The sequence below is a fragment of the Athene cunicularia genome (genome assembly GCF_003259725.1).
Source record: "Athene cunicularia isolate RWA chromosome 3 unlocalized genomic scaffold, athCun1 chr3_part1, whole genome shotgun sequence".
Taxonomy (NCBI): Eukaryota; Metazoa; Chordata; class Aves; order Strigiformes; family Strigidae; genus Athene; species Athene cunicularia.
In genome coordinates, this window is record NW_020799097.1 from 114,022,263 (window position 1) to 114,036,066 (window position 13,804).

A 13,804-nucleotide genomic window follows, 5' to 3' on the forward strand; every position below is an offset into this window, starting at 1 on the left:
ACTGAGTCAACAAATACATAAGACCAAGGAAGCCACACACTGAATCTCTACACAGCCCACATTTACAAAAGCCAGACCTGACTGGAGCCCAGTCCCAGGGAGGCAGGAGGTCCTTCCCCAACAGGGAACTGCAAAGTGCATCCACCCCACAGACAGACACTGCCCCTTCCTGCAAGTGGTCCCAGCTTTTATCCCTAAGTGGGACACCTGATGTTTGTTTACTTAATGCGGGACACCTGGGGCTCCTTTACCTAATGGCTCTCCCTGCCAGGCTGGCCGCACGCTGGAGGGAAGCCTAAAGGCAAACTCACCCCCACTTTGTGAAGGGCTGTGGGAATCACCCAGATGTCAACCTTAATTTGGGGCTTGGGGTTGAAACCCCAGCATTTCAGGTCTTCAGAACGTGGAGTCTTGATGTCTCTGGGCACAGGGTTAAGTGAGGCGGCAGCAAGTTATATTGAAGATAGTTCACAAAGCTTTGTGTTCTCTGCAAAAGACACAGCTGAAGTAGCCTCTTGCAGTCTGTTCAGATATAGAGAAGGGAACCAAGAGGATGTATTCCATTCTCTTTCAGGCAGGTATGTGGGAATACCTGGTGGTCTTTTCAGGGGGAAGATTGCCTGGAGAAAATATACCAAATCCCACATCTTTTCCTTTTGTAATTGTGTCGTGTGTCTGTATGAACACCCCAGAAGTTATGCATTTGATGGGATTTGCACACTGTGAATACTTTGAGATTGATAACATACTGCCTAAATTTTGAGAACTGTATTATTATAAGCTGGAAGGCCATTTAAGGTAGAATCAGTGAGTTAATCGCAAGATCTGAAAAGCTGCTGGTCCACCTCACTGCAAAATGCAACGGGGATTTAAGAAGTGTCCCCCTTGTTGTATTTTCATTGTGTGTCTGAGAAATTAATAACTCACAGGTTTTCCTAGGTGTAGTGAGTAGAAATCCAGAATTAAACAAAATGAGTTTAAATTAAGAAAAGAAAAAATAGAAAAACAAGCTTTCAGCTTAAGCAGGAGATGGGAAGAGCTGTGGCTCTGACCTGCTTCTTGAGGGACAGGACTTTAAACTCACTGTGTTTCTTTTTTGCAATAGTAATGTTCAGAAGTTGAATTGTTGCTTAAAACGTTATTTCCCTGCTTATGTAATTGAAATATGCTCTAAAGGTACGATGTGACACCTAGGAGACAGTTTTTGTTCAAGAAGATAGCTGTTTTATTTTCCTTCTTATTATAGCAACATTTCTGTCTTTTTAACCTTTGTGTTTGCCAGAGCTCGCAGGACTCTGCTTCTGTAATGCTAAGAATGGTGAATCTGAAAAACTCAAAGTACATAATCTCTCTAGAAATAACAAATCATTGTGCAGTTTGGGAGGAGTTTGATCTCGGGAATGTCTCCTGAGCTGATTGTGATTATGTAGCTGAGAGCTGATGATGGCAGTGCCCCGGGGTATGAGGGGAAAGCTTTGCAATAACCAGCACCTTTCTGGAAAGGAACCAACGATTTGTGAATTACTCCCCCCAGATTAATACAAAACCTTACTCAGCTGTATTTTTGTCAAGCAAGAGGAGCCAGCAATTCGTGTCCCTGCTCTCCCCCATCATGAGAGAGAGCAGGGAGATAGGTTTGGTGCAGCACTGGTACCTGTGACTGAGCAGGTGCTGGGCCTCCTCTGTTACTGCATCGCAGCTGCTCTGGGCTCAGCACAGTCCAGCAAGTGAATACAACATCCCTATTACACTGGTCATCCCCACATCTCCAGGGTGCTGGGCCCTGAAGCAAACTGGGCGGAGAAATTATTTCAAAAGACAAAAAACTTACATATGACAAACTTGGGGATTATATTAAGGTTTTTCCTTAGAAAAGTAAACGAAGGCCCTTTATCATATGCACTTTTGCTGCTTCATTTATTTATGTATGAAAATAATGATTCCGCAGATGTCTTGGAGGAATGTAGGAGCTACATGATAGATTTTGCTTGCAGGATTTGAAATAAATCATGGTCTGGTGTTTTTGGGGAGGACCCAATGTTTACTGTCTCTGTCAGCAGTTACAACTTTAGGATGGAAAAACAGGAGAGATGAGGCTGAGGAACAGTTTTAAAATGTCTTGGTGCACTCGATTGAGATGATTAATTGATTGTTGTTTCTCTCTCCTCTCCCCAAGCTTTTTATTTTTCTTCTTCTCCCTTTCCGTGTCTGTCCTCCTCTCTTCCCCACCCACCCATCCACCCTCCCTTGTTTTTCTCTCCCCTTTCTGCTCCTCTACTTGGCCTCTCCTCCTTTGCTCTGCCTGCGGGGTGCAGAAGCAGGGTGACGATGGGAGGTGCTGCAGGAGCGGTCCCACAGTGTGGGAGCTCCCAGGGCCCCGCTCCCACCCCGCGGGGCCCCTTGGGCACTGCTAGGGCTCTCCCAGACAAGCTAGGACACCTGTAAGCTATGCTGGGTGCTACGTAGGAGTTGTGCTTCATTTCAGAAAGGGCAAACCTTTGAACTGGGACCATTTTAACTGGCAAAGAATTTATATGATAAGAAGTAAAACGAGCTTGTGTGAAAACCTCTGTTTATGTTACTAATACAAGATGCAAAGATCAGTTTGGATCTTGCGTTCTTCTAACCACTAACACCTATCCTGTGCTTGCAGCTTTCATTTAGTTTGATTTGCATGACTCAACATAAACTCAATACTCTTGTAACACACCTGGTGACGGAAAACCCCTTAAAGCAGGTTGAATGTGTAAAAAACAAAAATCAGCATTAGCATGTTTATCTAGTTTCCTGTTTTCTGGACACAGTGACTTGATAACTCCGTGAGTTATCTGTCTTGGAGCCTGTTCTCAGTTGTGGTGTTCTGCATTATTTGTAATCGTATGTCCTTATAAAGATGAGAACTTAAACAAGGTTAAGGAGTTGGATTTTCTCTTTCTGAATATTAAACTTCTGATGATTATTTACTCCTTTAAAACAACGCAAGAGGAATTAGATGAGCTTTCAAAACAGCCCCCGCAAGTGGCGAGTGCAAGCCGTTGTACCACAAACTGAATTATTAGACATATGGTTACAAAGTTTGTTCATGGACTTTACATGCACACTTCTGTGGGTGCAGTGTAAAAGCTTTGAATGTGAATCTGTGTTGTATTTATGTGTAGGTGGGAACTATGCAAAATGTATCTGCAAAGACGCATCTCTGGGGTGAAGAAAATAACTTGGGGCTTATTTCAGCAGAAGCCCACTGTTTGAGTAGCATCCTTGGGAATAGTCACTTTTACCTTCTCAGCAGCATTATGTCGAGTTAATGCATCCTAAATGTATTTGGCAGCAGTGCTGGTTTCATCACATTTGTCCCCAGCCTTTGAACACATTGTGACAGTGACTTTTCCAGTCCCTGCCAACCTGCTGCGCTCAGAGTCAGTCTCTCCTTTCCTACAGGTCAGCACAAAGCTGGCCCAAAGCTCTTTTTCATGTGTGTGATGCTGAGTGGGTGTGGAGATGAGGGGTGCCAAAACTGCCACAGTGCACAGCGTGGTACCAGTATTTCTCCCTGAACTCAAGTGCTCTCTGCTGAGGCCAGTGGAAAACACTCACCTTTTTCTGAGGGTCGTTGTGTAGGTTGTAGCCCAGGACTCGTTGGAAAAGCTTTGTTTCTGATATGTTTTGTTATGCAGGGGAAGGGTCTGCCTGTTAGGTTTTACTTCCAGCCCAAAAGTTCTCCATATACTATTGGCTGAATATTTTTACTTCTACAATGTGCACAGCTTCAAAAACACGTCAGAGTTTATGTAAGGAATAATAAAACAAATGGAAGCCTCCTCTTCTCAAACAAGATCACAAATCCAAAGAAAAGCCTAAAGAAAGAGAGACCTTCCAGAATGTGCTGAAGTTGAGTTGATATTGATGCCTCGGTGTAGTATGTGGAGAGGGTTCTCCTGAAGGCTCATTATATGAGGTATTCCAAACATTTTAGCTCGAAATTTAGGCTTTCCTGGTTACAGTGTGTTCCCTGAAGCTGGTTTTGAGAGAAGGGGCTGAAGGATCTTTTAGCCAGCCCTGCATTATGTGTGGCAGATCTCTATGCAATAGGGCCAGCCTATTTACAATAGTTGTTTAGATTAACAGCTTTACAGGATGTTTAGAACTACAAACCTGTTAAAAAATGAAGGTCTTCAGATTTAATTCAGAAGTGATTACCCTTCTTATTAATTGGCTTTTCTGCTTTTTCACATTTGGAGACTGAACTAGAATGAGATGTGAATGTGATGACTAGCTTCCCTTACCAAATATGAAAATGGTTACCACCACCATATGTTCTGCAATGCTTTTTTTTTTTTTTTTTTTTTTTTTTTTTTGAGTGCATCAGCGTACATGTGAAATCATAAATATTGTAACCATGCTAAGGCTTTTCCAGTGCTACACTTTTAAAATGTAATTTAGATTACAGTTGATGTTTCCATCTATTTTTGTCTCAGCTTTGCTTTGATCTGTTGTATTAGAGAGCAGGATGTTTTCATATGAAGTACTCTTCTGTTGTCTTGTGTTACCTACAAAATGTAAAAGAAAAGTAGCAGTGGGAAAAGTGGTTTGTTAAACTCCTAGGTATGTTGGGATGGGAGAATCGAAGGGTCTAGGATTCACAAAAACATCTAATCATTTCTTAAATCTCTAGGAGTTTTGCAGCACTTTTTAGGACACTTGGGAGTCCCCATCCTGTCAACTACTGGAAGTGTACTTTTAAAAGCTGCTTTTGCTTTTTTTTTTTTTTTTTTTTTTTTTTTTTTTTTTTTTTTTTTAAATCTTGGATGTTTAATTCTCTTGTCCAAACTAACCTACCAGCAGTGGATCACCTTCCCTCTCTCTTATCTTTGCTTTCTCTTCTTGGGAGCAGTCCTGCTCATTTTCACTTTTGTGTAGCATCCAGGTATGTTCCCTCTCCAGGTAGCAGCCATCTAAATGGACATTACTCTCCCTTTTGGACTCTCTTCAGCTTCTTCTCTACCCATTTCTGCTGGGCCTAGTTCCTCACCTTCTCAGTGTCAGGATGTTTTTGTCTGTCTGTCCCTGCTCCAACCCTCATAGTTTGTCCTGTTCATGCAGTGTTGTGTCTGAAGATCCAATTCTGTTCCCATTGGCCTCAGAACAGAATATTTGTGTTCTCCCCAATCTGTTGCTGATGCAAATATTGTCTCTCATCAGATAGCAGTTATCCTTGTGCTCTAAAAACATGAGTTGGTCATCCCTACCCCATAGAACATTTTTTGGTCTGCTTGTTCTCCCCTTTATTTTCTGTGTAGATGGATCTAAATTTTTTTTTTTTTGCCTTACTTTGGCCCTGTTCTCTCGGTTCACATGTGGTTTTTGTCCCTCAAGGTGTCCCACTCTTCCAAACCCCCATTCCTTCTTCCCCCTGGCCCAGCTCCTGATACATCCATCTGTTATCCTCTGTCCTAGTGCTTCCTGTTCACCCCACCTGTGATTTAGGCTCCTCTTCCTACTCATCGGCCTTGGCCGTTTCCGATAGCCTTCTTGCTTAGGTGAGAGTAAATGAATTGTCGCAGGTACCTCTTTTACGTTTCTGCATGAAGACAGCGGGTGAGATTTTGTCAGCTGAGTCTGGAGTTAGCTCACTGATTTCTCACTGTGCATACTTGTGTATCATCAGGATAATCAATAGTAACAGAAATTTTATTTGCTGTATTCTCAGTATCTAAAGAACTGAAAGCCCTCTATTGTCTGACTGTGTCTTATCTTTCCTGGAACTCGTTGATCCCATAACGTAATATAAGCACATTTATTTTAAATTACTGGAAAGAAACCGTTAATGCTTGTATTATGTTTTAACTTGCTTTCCTTTGGAGGCAGGGAATTGTCAAGTAAGTACGAACAACACAGAGCACAGAAAAAGCACAGATTTTCTGTACAATGCAGATTGCATAGCTCAAAAAGGGTGAATATATGTAACGTGCTACCATGCAGATTTGTTGTATTGACGCTGCCATCTTATGTACCAAAGTAAGTTAGGTGTAGTCAGACTTGTTAAAAGTGAAATGACTTCTTAAGGTGTTAAAAATGTGATGCTGCTTTACATTTGGTTTACTGAGATGATAACAAGGCAATGAATGCATACGTGTGTGTGTATATATACATGTACATGTATATATGAATGCACACAAGGTCTGTGTTTGTGTGTCCTGTGAATAGATATATATAAAAGTATCTGTGTGTATGTGTGTGTTTCCAAATGAAATCTCATGCTTACGATCTAGTGATTATCAGTCACGTCATAGTGGTAGTGTTCTCTGGCTTTCATAAAAAATTTTGGCTTGCTCTTGTCATAAACTCTAACTGATATTCCTAGGTAAAGAAAAGTAAAACCAATCCATTTTAAAGTTACACTAAAACAGAAAAAAGAGCAGGAGGCATACAAGAAAAAAATTACTATTTTCATCAGTGCTGATTCAAAGGCCTTCATCAGTCTGGGCTGAAATGGCTTTTGCTGTTCTAGCATCACATAATGATTTTATTTTGTAAGAGAATTAAGTTTTGTAATAATTTTTCTCCACCCCTTCTGTAGTGGTGACTGCACTGCTATTCGGTCCAATTACCACTGATGGTTATGTAAGGTGACTTGATTGACCACTTTCAGAGAAAATAAAGGTACTTGTTTCCCTGGGAACAAAAAAGAACAGGCTGTCCCTGTAAATTGGCCTAGCAACGAACAATTATGAGGCTAAATTGCAGGCTGAACTAGGAGAGGAAACAAGCATCCATTGTGTGCAATTCTCAGTAGTGCTTATGAGACTGTGAAGTTTCTATCAGTTTCCCTCCCTGTCAGGCACCTGAAAATAAACCAACACCTGAAACCACGTTCTCCTTCAGTATAAAGTGTGCAGGAAGCATGGATGTAGCTTCCTTTTTTCCCTCTGCCCTGGATGATCTTTAGTTCAGAGTATACCCGGGGATGCCAGGGTATGGTGTTTCTGAATTTGTAGACTGGTGCACTCTTTAATTTCTGTTTTAGTTCTTGCTGGCATGCTTGAATAGCATGTGTTGTGCCTCAAAGGAATGATTGATCAACTCTAAAAATGCTTGTGCATGAGTAAAGTGGTCAGAAGTACACCTAAAGTGTATTAAGTTTCTTACTTGGCTTTGTTTGCTGCTTACAAGGGGATCAAGGTAACTCTTTCACTCTTTTAATCTCACAAGATCACCTGCTAATGTGCTTTGCTAGTACTTAGTGAGTTTGCTTGTTTGCTTGAGACATGGGTTTGTTTACCTCCAGCCTTGTTCTGGTTTTTGTTGGTTTGTTGTTTTTTTTTTTTAGAGCCCAGATTTTCATGCTACTTACTCCTGCAATGTATTCCAGCTGTGTAGCAATGTCTTCTACCTGTGCGATTTCTCCACTGTTGCCGTTAATATCTTCCATAAAAAATACAATTCCAGAAAAAGTGCTCCCTCTAAGCAAAAGGGATTTAATTCTTCTGCAATTAATTTTTGCAAAACGAGAATTAGTTACAGCAGAAGGACAGGAACAATCTAATTTTTACCGGATGTATAATGTGTATCAAGTTTGAGTCCTTTTGAAATCTTAATCTGTGAAAATACTTTCGAAATTTGAGCACTTATCAAAAACCTAGAGGCCAGGTATTTTGTTTTTTTACTGAGAGAACCCCATAGTGGTTTAACCCCGTCTCCAGAATCTGCAATTGGAGTTTAAAGGCATGCAGTGGGGTGGTTTTTATATTAACAGCAGCCATCGAGCGATGTTTTGGAGCAAGCATTTAACTGTATCTGGTTTTATTCTTTGGTCATCACCACTTCTTACACGCCAACCTTCCCCCAAGACCTATTTTCTAAGAGATGATCAGACGTGATAAGGAATCTAGGCCAGATTGCAAAGGGCTAATTCCTCCAGTAATCCCGTGCAGTTTTTATGGCTCTGTTCTGCTGTTGACAGGGTTACAATCAAGCCCCATGAATTTCTGTTAACAGAGAGGGAGTATCATTATGCTTAAATTAACAAGTGGCCATCTAAAGCAAAGCCAGTGCAGCAGGCGTTTGATGTGGTAAGGTCATGAACTTCTAGAGGCTGAGCTCCCTCTGCTCCGCTTAGGTTTGTGCCTCTTCTTTTTTTCCTGGAAGGATCACGTCAAATAGGAGCTGTAAAGCTTATCTCGTTCTCAAGACCGTCTGCACGAATCAAATTTTATTTCAGTCTGTGTACTACATTTGTCTTTTTAGCTACTTTTAGCAACAGTAATTATATAAAAATGCTTTGCTGGCCTTAGTGTCTGTTAAATTCACACATACAGTTTAAAATGTAATAGTTTTATCTCTAATATGATTTTGAGAAGATTTTAATACAGTGTTGTCAAGGTTTTGTGATGGGGTTTGTCAGAAGAAGCAAGGTTGGGGAAAGGTCAGCTGCCAGCTGGAGAAAATCTTTCAGATCATTTCTGAGAGAAGCCGTTTACTATCATTTGGTATTCAAGGATTTTCCCTTGGATTTAAATCATTGTGATTTAAAAAAATAAAATTGCTGTACAGTGGTCTGTTCTACCAGTCATCCCCAAAATCTGTATCAGTGTTACTTCTGCTCTTTCCATCAAAATGCATATGATTTTAGTCAGTTTATAGTTTATTCTGTTAAAAAAAAAAAAAAGCCAGGCGTTAAACTTGTAGAGTTGCAATTAGCCATTTCCTGTTCACAGACAAAACATATGCTGTGGTTTTGTCTTTACTTTGCTTTAAAAATGTATTGATTGTCTTCTTTTTTAAACGTTTGTTTCAGGCCACCAGTTAGCAGAGCAGCTCCTCAGCCTGAAAAACTGCAAAAGAACAATATCACCAAAAAAAAGAAATTGGTTGAGGTCAGGCTTAATGCTTTTTCATTTGCTTTAGAAGTAATTAATATGTGCTGGCTGAAATCCGTCCGTGTTATGAGGGCCACTGAAGTCATGTAAAGGTAAAAGAGAAAGACATTTCTAGAATGTCTTAGCTCTGGTGGCAAACACCAGAAGATGTGATAGAGAGCAACCTCTGTCAGAAAGAATCTCAGATTGAGGGTGTTAAAGTTTACCCGTAACACTGGAGCTCTCCAAACCCTGAAGTTGTCCCTTGATTTGAAGGGCAGGTAGAGCCAAAGTGCATCCACAGCAGAACCCCACACTCAGTGCCAAACCCCCAAGGGACATCTAGTCAAAAACTGCGCTTGGACACCTGAAAAATCATTTTCGGGATTTTGAATGATTAAATTGGCTCATTCAGTTTAGAATGTACCTTTTTCCTCAAACTGCAGGCCCCCACCAAACAACTTTTTCCACATAATATGCTGAACAAGGAGTGTTCTGTGATCTGCGTGGACAATTTGTAACAACTGCTTGGTCTGTCAATGTAATTCCAATTGTTCCACGTAAACTGTAATTGTGTTTGGGACAGATACATTAAGTCTGTCTTCTGGGATATAAAAGCAACTTTAACAACAATCCATTAACCGTCACTGTTTTCTGGAGGAAATTTCCTTGGCAATTGCTTATTGTAAGCTGTAGTTACACTTCAGATGGATGTTTTAATTATAGGATTAGTTATAGCCTGCATCTGCTTCGTATAAGGGCTTTCAGCTCATCATTTGTTCTGTTAAAATTTGGCAGTTTAGAAGAATGATTTTTGAAGACTCTTTAAAGTAGAAGTAAGGATATTTGCAAATATCTGATACTCGCTATAGATATTAAGCTGTGATGAGAAGATTAATAAAATTGGACCTGTTTTTTAAATTGTTTATATTTTGAATGGAAATTTTCAGAAACAAAACATTTACAGATGGCTGAAATATTAAAGAAATAATAGTATAAAAGCAGTGCCTTAGTTGACCAACTTCAATTCACAGTTATTCATTCTTTTTGTTTTCCTTGACCAGGAGCTGGCTTTAGACCATGTTTTTGGATACAGAGGATTTGATTGTCGCAACAACCTCCATTACCTAAATGATGGTGCTGATATCATTTTCCACACAGCTGCAGCAGGCGTAGTTCAGAATCTTTCCACTGGTAATTCAACTTGAAACAATACTTGGGATCAGAAATGCTGTACAAGTGAAATATTTCTGGTTAAAGGTCTTAACTTTTCAACATTGCTGTAACTTTCTCACATTCTGCATCCTGATAAGCAATGCACAGAACTCTAGGTGGTTATTGTATGAGATTGAGAGTTTCTCCTGTTCAGATGATGCTGTAGAGCCACCCTGTTCCTTTCAGCAGGTATGAGATTCTGCCAGGAAGTGTCATTAGAAACCTGTTGTGTTTCTGCAGTGGTTCCTCACTAAAGTCCCTGCTGAAAACACAGGAATGGCTTTCTTGGAGGAGAGAGCCTGGATTAGGAAATGACTAGTGCCCCCCCAGATGCTCCGAGCAATAACATCTGTTGGCTCCTGTAGAGTGGCACTCCAGGAAAGCGTGCGTTGTGATGCGGTACAGGCTGAGCAAGTTCCTCTTTGGAAGGGGTAGAAATATTCCCTGCCTTGTCAGGGATGAAGAGGAGGAAGAACACCAGAACTGTCTCTGGCCCTAAGTTGTAGCACCAACATCTTGGTATTCTTCATATATCCCAAGAAATAAAGATGGGAATTAAAGGGATTTTGGCTTTGGTTTGTTGCCCCTTGGTGCCGTGGTGAACCCAGATGGTCAAGGTGGGGCGGAGGCAGAAAAGCTCTTTCATCTGGTGACCTTTGGGGACTCCGGTCCTAGCGCAGCCTCTAACCTGTGGAGCTGGGCAGCAGCACCATCCCATCTGTTCTTTTGGGGCCCTTTCCCTTGGGAGGGTATTGCAAAGAGTCAACTTCACAGGGCTTTGCTCTGCACCTCGCTTCCCACTGACTGCTTTGATTAGTTGGGGAAACTGGGCCCTGCGTTTGCCAGTTTTGCTTTTTCTTGCAGTTACAGGTGGTTGCAGGATGATTCCTGGCTCCTTGGGCATAGCTAGTTTACCAAATCTTGCTTTCCTATATATATATATGTGTGTGTGTGTGTGTGTGAATGGATATGTCTGTAGTTTGGTGACGGTGCCTGGGAATGAGATGGCAGCAGCTGTTGCCACAGTTCTTGCCTTGCCTCTCTCCATCCCCTGCAGAATGCAGCAAGAGTGTCAGAACCTGCTGCTTGAATGTTCTTGGCCTCAGCGGTGGTTCTTTGGTCGATATCGTTGTGAATAAAACCATGTTTGAATTCCATTAGGTAGTCAGAGTTTCTACCTGGAGCATACTGATGACATTCTCTGCCTAACTGTGAATCAACACCCAAAGTATAAAAATATTGTGGCTACCAGCCAGATCGGTAGGTGACTCTCCATATAACAAAGTTTTACTCAGAAATTATCAGGGGCACTGATTTATTTTGGGCTTTTCTGTGTAGGAATTTTAACTCCGGCATCAGTGTTACTGTCCTCAAACTTTTTCTTTGATTTTAGAGGTAATCCAGCTTCAGGATTTTCTTAAGATTTCGATTTCATCTCTGATTGTGAATCGTTAGATTTTCGAGATAACTGTAGTATAATCATGTTTCAGACAGCAAGCTTGGATCAAGTGCAGTAAATAATCTCATTAATCTCTAATAGTAACATTTATAGAATTTCCTCTTTCCTTCCTGTATCCGAGGTGCTGTGCAGCAGTAAAATGCTTAGCGGTGAAAATGCAATAATGAAAATTTCCTGTGCAGAAGTACAAAAGCTATACAGGATAAGAAAGAAATAGAGCCAAATCTCAGCAGAAGTTACAATGCATGTAAGGGGCCAGTTGTGAGGCCATGTATATTTATGTGTTTATTATTGACATGGAGAATCCTGTCAGATTCCCTAGTACCTTTTGCAGGAGTAAACACTGTATGGGGACTGCAGGATCATTTGTCCCAAGCCTTGAGAAGGATCTGTTACTCTGCACTTAAACCAGCTTAATGCTGGATTAATTATCCTAATGAAAAAGTATGGTGTCCTTCTAATTCATGCCATTCTGGAAGGAGGTTCAAGTCTGTAAATTCTGCAATAAGTAACCAAACAGAGGGCAGAGAAATGGTGGTAGGTGAAGACCTTGACAAACCGTCTTTGCCACCTGTACCTAGTGCTGTGATTTCAGTTCAAATGTCGAATAAACACAAAGGCCTGGACATATTGTCCGAGCTCTGGTTCGAGATGCTGATTTCTGAGACACGGAAAAGGTGGCTGTTACAGGTCCTTTTTGTCTAGTCTGTCAGTAAGAGCCCATGAAATCAGTGGTTCTGATTTTGGTTGATATTCTGTAATAACTACAGATTCATTTCACTTTTAAATTTAATAATTTTGTAAAACTGCATGCCTTTAGCATTTCTTTTAAATACCATTTTTAAAACTCAGAAGTACTAAATATTGTTGCGATATTTGTGTATAAAAAAACAGTATACCCAAAGAAGTTCAACAATATTCCTGCTTATTTGTTCTGTTGATTCAATCCATGTCCATTTTCAAGTTTTTAATTTTTATTTTTTCCTTCTGGTGCTGATGCTGGCACTTCAGCATTAGAAACATGACTTATTTCACCTATTGTTTTCCCTTGGTGCTTCCTCATTTGCCATTGCTCTCACAATGCAGGTGATATGACAGAATTTCCAGGTAAGGCTGATTCGTTTATGAATTTTAGTCAGCAGAGTGATGTAAAACTTTCACGTTACCTCGTATCTGTGTGAATCGCGGATACAAGTGACAACACCTACAGACATTTTCTTTTGCATGAGGCTCTTCATGAATGTTATGTTGTTCTTTTAGAATTTGTCTTAACTCATGAAATAGAATGATTTCCCTCTGTGTTTTGCAAGCTATTATGATTTTTTTTTTTTCTCGAGTAGTGTTGATCTTGAAACAAAAACCCACAACTTTTGAGTGTCTGTTCAGGTTAAATGTTCCTGGAAAATGCTTATTTTGCACTGAAGCTTTCCAGATGCTGAATTAATTATCTTTCAATGCATCTTTTTGCACGTAGGTACAACTCCCACAATTCATATATGGGATGCTATGAGTAAGCAAACTATTTCAATGCTACGTTGCTTCCATACCAAAGGGGTCAACTATGTTAACTTCAGTGCAACTGGCAAACTTCTGGTTTCAGTGGGAGTTGACCCAGAACATACTATCACAGTCTGGAGGTGGCAAGAAGGTAACCCTGGAAAAATCATTTTCCTTCAGCCTAACAGTTGAACTGTGTACAATTATTTGCTTTTCCTTTCAACTCTTTGGACTAGATTTGTGTTCTTACTCAGAGTATTGTAGTAAGTCACAAAATCAGTTTGAGGCATAAAAAATAAAAATAAGGAAATAAGTTCTAAACTTCTGTTATATGTAGAATTAAGGAAAGAATGTTGTTTAATATAAAATCCCATGAAATTAGGGAAAGTATTTTCTTCCTAAAATACTTGAACTTGAAATTCCACACCATGGATAGGCTTTTGGGAAGTCACTTCCAGAAAGGAATTCTCATCGTCAGAAATGGTGTCTCAGGTCATCTGAGGTGTCCCTGTGCTCTTCACCAGGTGGTAACTCACTGATGATATTCACAGCTTGTGCAGTGTTATTTTACTGACCCAAGAGACAAGTCGTGCTGTGATGACCAAAATCTGCATTTCCTAAACTGTCGTACGCAGTGGAATAATGAGGGACCTGTCAGGTTGCATGAATTAAAATGTTTGATATGCTAGATAACATTGGGATTTGCTTAGCTTTCAGCATGTGCAACACAGTTCTCTAATCCAATGCCAGGTCAGTTTATTTTATAGAATCTTATCAG

General features: G+C 40.4%; 1 protein-coding gene across 6 annotated transcripts in view; it reads left to right on the forward strand.

Moving 5' to 3' along the window:
• The window catches only part of EML6 (echinoderm microtubule associated protein like 6), a 118,642-nt gene that overhangs the window by 95,370 nt on the left and 9,468 nt on the right, over positions 1 to 13,804 (forward strand). For 2 of the 6 annotated variants that reach the window (XM_026845303.1, XM_026845308.1), the window contains exons 28-34: positions 5,862 to 5,876; positions 7,171 to 7,179; positions 8,795 to 8,873; positions 9,920 to 10,049; positions 11,232 to 11,330; positions 12,616 to 12,636; positions 13,004 to 13,177. In XM_026845303.1, coding sequence (XP_026701104.1) covers positions 5,862 to 5,876; positions 7,171 to 7,179; positions 8,795 to 8,873; positions 9,920 to 10,049; positions 11,232 to 11,330; positions 12,616 to 12,636; positions 13,004 to 13,177 — 527 coding nt within the window. The remainder of the gene's footprint in view (positions 1 to 5,861; positions 5,877 to 7,170; positions 7,180 to 8,794; positions 8,874 to 9,919; positions 10,050 to 11,231; positions 11,331 to 12,615; positions 12,637 to 13,003; positions 13,178 to 13,804) is intronic. The other 4 variants (XM_026845305.1, XM_026845304.1, XM_026845306.1 and 1 more) reach the window with 4 other exon arrangements.